Here is an 8,365-nt window from a genome sequence, read left to right on the forward strand (position 1 = left end):
GGCGCACAAACTTGATGCTTGTAGCGCACCGATCTCTAAATTCGATGATAATGCGTGGATATGACTGATGATTGTTGTTTTTGTGTCCAACGCAAAAAGTTGGCGCACAAATTTGATGCTTGTAGCGCACCGATCTCTAAATTCGATGATTATGCGTGGATATAACTGATGATTGCTGTTTTTGTGTCCAACGCAAAAAGTTGGCGCACAAATTTGATGCTTGTAGCGCACCGATCTCTAAATTCGATGATAATGCGTGGATATAACTGATGATTGCTGTTTTTGTGTCCAACGCAAAAAGTTGGCGCACAAACTTGATGCTTGTAGCGCACCGATCTCTAAATTCGATGATTATGCGTGGATATAACTGATGATTGTTGTTTTTGTGTCCAACGCAAAAAGTTGGCTCACAAACTTGATGCTTGTAGCGCACCGATCTCTAAATTCGATGATTATGCGTGGATATAACTGATGATTGCTGTTTTTGTGTCCAACGCAAAAAGTTGGCGCACAAACTTGATGCTTGTAGCGCACCGATCTCTAAATTCGATGATTATGCGTGGATATAACTGATGATTGTTGTTTTTGTGTCCAACGCAAAAAGTTGGCGCACAAACTTGATGCTTGTAGCGCACCGATCTCTAAATTCGATGATTATGCGTGGATATAACTGGTGATTGTTGTTTTTGTGTCCAACGCAAAAAGTTGGCTCACAAACTTGATGCTTGTAGCGCACCGATCTCTAAATTCGATGATAATGCGTGGATATAACTGGTGATTGTTGTTTTTGTGTCCAACGCAAAAAGTTGGCGCACAAACTTGATGCTTGTAGCGCACCGATCTCTAAATTCGATGATTATGCGTGGATATAACTGATGATTGCTGTTTTTGTGTCCAACGCAAAAAGTTGGCGCACAAATTTGATGCTTGTAGCGCACCGATCTCTAAATTCGATGATTATGCGTGGATATAACTGATGATTGCTGTTTTTGCGTCCAACGCAAAAAAGTTGGCGCACAAATTTGATTTAGCCTAGAGAGCTCGAAGAGCAAGGCCAAAAAGAAAAAACAGCACATAAGTTGCGGTTGAGAATGTAAACGGAGTTCCTCCTTTTTTTCCTGATTTTGTCAAGGGTCAATTTTTTTTCTTTTCGTACCCCTCGTCACTTTTTTGACGTCCTGACGATTAATCGTGTGTACGCAAAGCACAATTAAGGGTTGTTTGTGCGATACTGCAGAATCGTGTTGCAGTACAACCCTTCCTCAATTGAGTGTTCCTCTGTGGTGACAAAAGAAAAAGCAAGTGACCTCTCTCAAACGTGCTCTCGTTCCACTCATTTTGGCCTCTTGCTCACCCACCTCCCATACATACACAGTCACATCCGTTATGGTGTTCATAACACACCGTTGCCTTTTTTCCTCCTTTCTCCATTCATATACTTTTTTTTTCCCCCTGCATTTTTTTTGTTTGGGTGGAAATTGCACAGCTCATATTGATATGTCTCTCATAAGAGCGGCGTTGGTTGTTGTTGGTCTCCTTATCGTGGCAGCGCCAGGTCATGGGCAGTCCTTCACCCTTAATGCGGCCACCCAGGCATGGTTGGGTATGTGGATCGAGGCGATTCCAAACTTGCAGATCATTTGGATGAACCCGAACTTCTGCGCTCGCTCCGGTATCCTTTGTGACTCAAAGACCAGCACCATTAGCATTCGCCTGGATGGGGTGCAGTCAGCAGGCTTCAACTTTATTGGCACGCTACCTGAGGTGGGCAGCACTATCAATGGCGCAGATCTTCAGATCACCAGTATTTCCGTGAGGGGCAAAACCCGCTTCACTGGCACGATTCCCGCGTCGTGGTCGACTATCACCACTCTGAGGTTTTTGGACTTCAGTAGGACGGGGCTGAGCGGCCAGGTTCCCTCTGAGCTCGGTCGTCTAACTAACTTGGTGTCTGCCGATTTCTCGAACGCGTATTTTTGCGGAGATCTTCCCAGCTGGGACGTTACTGGCATGCTGAACCTTGTGCAGGCCAGGTTTGCAAAGAACAACTTGCGCGGCTCGTTCGCTTCTTCCTGGTCTACATTCCCTGATACCCTATCACTGGATATCACCGAGAATCGGCTGTGCGGGTGTATGCCAAACTCGTGGAGCGATAAACCGAACCTGGTGGCTGCTGCCAACGCCATGGACCGTGGCACCGTTGTAGGCTGCACACGCTCTTGCGATCTGGTTTCCATGCTCTATTGCCCCACCGCGCGTGTTGCCAGCAGCGCGCAAACGGTGACGATCGGAATTGCTCACGTTGTCTTTTTTTTCGTTGCCAGCTCTTTGATCTTCTGAGGATCAGAGGCCATCGTGTTTTCAGTGAGCATCGACTTGATGCCACTCTCGTGTCGTGCTGTGACGTTTTTTTTTTGTAAACTCCAGTTGTAATGTCATATATATATATATATATATATATGTATATGTATAATATTCATGTTTTTGCTTTCCACCGAAGATGGTTTCCGTGTTTTTTCACGTTTCTATATAAATATACACATGTATGTATACTCATTTATTCCCTCCCTCCCTTCCTTCCTTCGCTGCTGCGGGCTTCTTGCTACTTGTGCACACACACACACTAAAAAAAAAACTGGTTCTGCCCCCTGTCTGACTTTATTTGTGCTTTTTTGCTGAGCGGGAAAAAAGAGATGTCGCACGAAAGGATAAACTGAGGTAAAAAAAATGTACTTTCACGTGCACAACCCCCTCCCCCCGTCTCCTTTCGCTGTCTTTGAAAATGTTTTGGGGAGGTTGGAGAACCACCACACACCACCTTCCCCCAAGCGGAACAAGACAACCAAAAGATGGATTTACAGCGGCGAGAAGAACACGTTATTATTTTGCTTTAGAGCAAGCACATTGTGCCTCGATCGTCGCAAAAAAAAAAGAAAAAAGAAAAACAAAAAACCAAAAGGAATTGAACACATGTGAAAACGCACATATATATCACCAAATGCTTAGCTTCTCTCCCCCCTTTTCCTCTTTCTTCAGCACTTTTCTGCTCTCGTCTTCGCCGCCGTCGTCGCCTCTTTTTTTCTCAGCTTATCATCTTTTTTTCCGGTTTATTTTTTTTCGATTTTTTTTCTACCTCCCTCTCAAAGAGCCCATGTAATTTGATGCCTTCTTTTCTAGTTGCTTATATATATATATATTATTGGTGCATTCATCTATTCATATTTTTTTCTGTATTTGTTGTACTCTATATATACACACACGCCACCACCATTACCACCTCCTCCCACCTCCTCCCACCCCCTTCCTCTTCTGTTCTCTCTCCCCATCCCATCGCAGACCTACGCATGTGTATATATGTGTACATATACTTTTTTTTTGAAGATTATTTTACAACCACAGATGTTCACCTTCATGTCCCCCCGCGGGGAGAAAAAGCAAACACACGTGTTTTCTGAAAAATGTTTGGTCACCGGTGCTTTCGCTGACTGGTCAAGAACAAAAACACATACACCTCATTCCGCGCGACGAGTCTGACGCCGCACTTTTCATTTGCGCTGGGGTGGGCTGTGGGAAAGTAGGCTGTCTGTTTGTCTGCGTCGGGTGTCTAGGATTCCCCTTTCCACCCTCTCTCTTTCCCCCCATTGTCCTCTCAGACCTTTGTACTATGAGCCTATCTTCCCAGGCACGTGTACACCGTCCCGTCCCGCTGAATGTGCCGGCCCGCCAAATAACGTGCAGTCTCAGCGAAAGGCAGAGTGTGGAGCAACCTCTGCCGCCACGAACTCATTGAAAAATAACCCCTCTGATGGAGACGAACGGGACGCGCCAGATTCACTCGGACACCTTTAATCATGACCACACACCGACGGCAACAGGGACATGCCAAAAAAGCGTTGGTGCACACGCAGCCTCACAACAGTACGCTGACATGTCCCCCCCTTTATAGTTCCACTATTCATCTTTCTCTTCGAATTTATTTTGTTCTGCTGTCACCGAAAATAAATCAGAATCGTCTCTTGCTTCCAATTTCCCACTTTTTTTTTACCTTCTGTAATTTTGGTACTCGTCCCCTTGGGAGAACACGAAGCAGTTTATCTACACCGCATTCCTGCCCCATCTGCGCTTGACTACTTCAACCATAATCCCCCCCTCCCTCCCTCCCTCCCCCCGCGCCGCTGGAGGGGTGCGTGCATGTGTGCGTGTGTAGTACGATTAAACACGGACGCGCTGCTGCATAGGCTTTGTGCTGGCGCCGTCCGCCAGTGTCGTACGAGATGGGGAGGAGCGAGTGCGTGCTGCTGTGCGCAGTGCCGTCAGGTAAAGTGACGACGGTGTGCACCATCCGCGCCACTGGTTCAAACGGCACGAGAGAGAGAGTGTGTGTGTGTGTGTGTGTGTGTGTGTGACTGTGCGCGCGTGTGCATGTGAGCGTGTTGCTGTTACGATGGGGGGGGGAAGGGAGGGGAAGAGGAGTAAGGCGCAGGTTGAGGGGGGGGGGCTGCACGGCGACACACCGGCGCAGGGCCCCGGCTTGGCGAGAAGACACGCGACCGTGACGCATACGCGCAGGATGCACAAAACTGAGATCCAGGCGTGCCGATGCGCGCATCAGGAGCCCCACCTGACTGAGATACTATCATGCACCACTCTGAGGCTGCGCGCGGCGTGTGTCTGTGTTTGCGTCTGCGCGGAGGAGAAACTGCGGGGATGCGTGGGCGTGCGGCGCTCGGCTGAGGACCGGTGCACAAATGATGATTGACTGTAACATCACAGACTTTGATTCGCAATGATAGCAACAATGTCGCCCCAGTCTGACGTGTGCACTGGCGCCGTGCACGCTGTTCTTTTTTATCTTCTATTTTCTTTTTTTATTTGTGTGTCTGTGGAACTAGCGTTGTGCTGGTGAGTGAGTGGGTGCGATGCCGCGGTGGCCGTGCGTGCCCGCCGTTGCGCGCTGACATGATCGACGCCTAGGCTGATGTAAAGCCGTCGCAGATGGACTTTGAGTGGCGCTTGCCGTGAAACCAACCCCGCCTCGTCTGATCGCGCGTATTCCCGCCCCTCTGCACCGGTGCGCCGCGTGCGCAGTGCGCGCGCGCTGCTACTGCTGCTGCTAGAGCTACTGCTGCTAACTGGCCCCGTCACCTTGAGGGCGCCCGTGCCGCTTGTCGGTGCATGCTGGGCGTACGGCCTCGAGTCGCTGCGGCGCTGGCGCACATGCGTGCGTGTGTCGTCTGCGCTGCGATTCGGGGGGCCACAGAGCAAGGGGTGCGAGCGTGTGCGGCGTGATGCTCGGCGTGCACCGCGCACGCCTGACGCACCGCTGCGCGCCGCGGTTCCCGTTACGCATATCCTGTGTGCGCTCCAGCTCCGTCGGGGCCATGACGAGTCCGCAACCAACCATGCGTTACACATTGCCAGCGCGCGCTGCGCAAGGAGACGGCGCGCTCACTGTAGTGCGCGTGCCGCAAGACAAACAGGCACCGTGCATGAAACTGGAGCGCTAGATTGCAAGCTGCCCGCGGACGCGGTGTGACGGTGCGGAGGATGAGAGCAAACCACAACCGCAAAGCACAGTTTGAGCTGATACATCGCTGATCGACAACGTCAATGAGTTATCTTTGCTGACGCACGGCTGCTGTCCTGGTGCCCGACTCCCCGCGCCGCTGGAGGGGTGCGTGCATGTGTGCGTGTGTAGTACGATTAAACACGGACGCGCTGCTGCATAGGCTTTGTGCTGGCGCCGTCCGCCAGTGTCGTACGAGATGGGGAGGAGCGAGTGCGTGCTGCTGTGCGCAGTGCCGTCAGGTAAAGTGACGACGGTGTGCACCATCCGCGCCACTGGTTCAAACGGCACGAGAGAGAGTGTGTGTGTGTGTGTGTGTGACTGTGCGCGCGTGTGCATGTGAGCGTGTTGCTGTTACGATGGGGGGGGGAAGGGAGGGGAAGAGGAGTAAGGCGCAGGTTGAGGAGGGGGCTGCACGGCGACACACCGGCGCAGGGCCCCGGCTTGGCGAGAAGACACGCGACCGTGACGCATACGCGCAGGATGCACAAAACTGAGATCCAGGCGTGCCGATGCGCGCATCAGGAGCCCCACCTGACTGAGATACTATCATGCACCACTCTGAGGCTGCGCGCGGCGTGTGTCTGTGTTTGCGTCTGCGCGGAGGAGAAGCTGCGGGGATGCGTGGGCGTGCGGCGCTCGGCTGAGGACCGGTGCACAAATGATGATTGACTGTAACATCACAGACTTTGATTCGCAATGATAGCAACAATGTCGCCCCAGTCTGACGTGTGCACTGGCGCCGTGCACGCTGTTCTTTTTATCTTCTATTTTCTTTTTTATTTGTGTGTCTGTGGAACTAGCGTTGTGCTGGTGAGTGAGTGGGTGCGATGCCGCGGTGGCCGTGCGTGCCCGCCGTTGCGCGCTGACATGATCGACGCCTAGGCTGATGTAAAGCCGTCGCAGATGGACTTTGAGTGGCGCTTGCCGTGAAACCAACCCCGCCTCGTCTGATCGCGCGTATTCCCGCCCCTCTGCACCGGTGCGCCGCGTGTGCGTGCACAGTGCGCGCCGCGCTACTGCTGCTGCTAGAGCTACTGCTGCTAACTGGCCCCGTCACCTTGAGGGCGCCCGTGCCGCTTGTCGGTGCATGCTGGGCGTACGGCCTCGAGTCGCTGCGGCGCTGGCGCACATGCGTGCGTGTGTCGTCTGCGCTGCGATTCGGGGGGCCACAGAGCAAGGGGTGCGAGCGTGTGCGGCGTGATGCTCGGCGTGCACCGCGCACGCCTGACGCACCGCTGCGCGCCGCGGTTCCCGTTACGCATATCCTGTGTGCGCTCCAGCTCCGTCGGGGCCATGACGAGTCCGCAACCAACCATGCGTTACACATTGCCAGCGCGCGCTGCGCAAGGAGACGGCGCGCTCACTGTAGTGCGCGTGCCGCAAGACAAACAGGCACCGTGCATGAAACTGGAGCGCTAGATTGCAAGCTGCCCGCGGACGCGGTGTGACGGTGCGGAGGATGAGAGCAAACCACAACCGCAAAGCACAGTTTGAGCTGATACATCGCTGATCGACAACGTCAATGAGTTATCTTTGCTGACGCACGGCTGCTGTCCTGGTGCCCGACTCCCCCGCGCCGCTGGAGGGGTGCGTGCATGTGTGCGTGTGTAGTACGATTAAACACGGACGCGCTGCTGCATAGGCTTTGTGCTGGCGCCGTCCGCCAGTGTCGTACGAGATGGGGAGGAGCGAGTGCGTGCTGCTGTGCGCAGTGCCGTCAGGTAAAGTGACGACGGTGTGCACCATCCGCGCCACTGGTTCAAACGGCACGAGAGAGAGTGTGTGTGTGTGTGTGACTGTGCGCGCGTGTGCATGTGAGCGTGTTGCTGTTACGATGGGGGGGGGGAAGGGAGGGGAAGAGGAGTAAGGCGCAGGTTGAGGAGGGGGCTGCACGGCGACACACCGGCGCAGGGCCCCGGCTTGGCGAGAAGACACGCGACCGTGACGCATACGCGCAGGATGCACAAAACTGAGATCCAGGCGTGCCGATGCGCGCATCAGGAGCCCCACCTGACTGAGATACTATCATGCACCACTCTGAGGCTGCGCGCGGCGTGTGTCTGTGTTTGCGTCTGCGCGGAGGAGAAACTGCGGGGATGCGTGGGCGTGCGGCGCTCGGCTGAGGACCGGTGCACAAATGATGATTGACTGTAACATCACAGACTTTGATTCGCAATGATAGCAACAATGTCGCCCCAGTCTGACGTGTGCACTGGCGCCGTGCACGCTGTTCTTTTTATCTTCTATTTTTTTTTATTTGTGTGTCTGTGGAACTAGCGTTGTGCTGGTGAGTGAGTGGGTGCGATGCCGCGGTGGCCGTGCGTGCCCGCCGTTGCGCGCTGACATGATCGACGCCTAGGCTGATGTAAAGCCGTCGCAGATGGACTTTGAGTGGCGCTTGCCGTGAAACCAACCCCGCCTCGTCTGATCGCGCGTATTCCCGCCCCTCTGCACCGGTGCGCCGCGTGCGTGCACAGTGCGCGCCGCGCTGCTACTGCTGCTGCTAGAGCTACTGCTGCTAACTGGCCCCGTCACCTTGAGGGCGCCCGTGCCGCTTGTCGGTGCATGCTGGGCGTACGGCCTCGAGTCGCTGCGGCGCTGGCGCACATGCGTGCGTGTGTCGTCTGCGCTGCGATTCGGGGGGCCACAGAGCAAGGGGTGCGAGCGTGTGCGGCGTGATGCTCGGCGTGCACCGCGCACGCCTGACGCACCGCTGCGCGCCGCGGTTCCCGTTACGCATATCCTGTGTGCGCTCCAGCTCCGTCGGGGCCATGACGAGTCCGCAACCAACCATGC

General features: G+C 54.1%; 1 protein-coding gene across 1 annotated transcript; it reads left to right on the top strand.

Annotated features, from left to right (window-relative positions):
- Nucleotides 1–1,497: 1,497 nt before the first annotated feature.
- On the top strand, nucleotides 1,498–2,340 carry JKF63_07447 (uncharacterized protein; the record flags this gene model as incomplete). The annotated part of the gene is made up of 1 exon (XM_067903385.1): nucleotides 1,498–2,340. The coding sequence occupies one exon, from the start codon at nucleotides 1,498–1,500 to the stop codon at nucleotides 2,338–2,340; it is 843 nt and encodes a 280-aa protein (XP_067759695.1).
- Nucleotides 2,341–8,365: the final 6,025 nt, after the last annotated feature.

This window comes from Porcisia hertigi, chromosome 5 (assembly GCF_017918235.1).
Source record: "Porcisia hertigi strain C119 chromosome 5, whole genome shotgun sequence".
NCBI lineage: Eukaryota > Euglenozoa > Kinetoplastea > Trypanosomatida > Trypanosomatidae > Porcisia > Porcisia hertigi.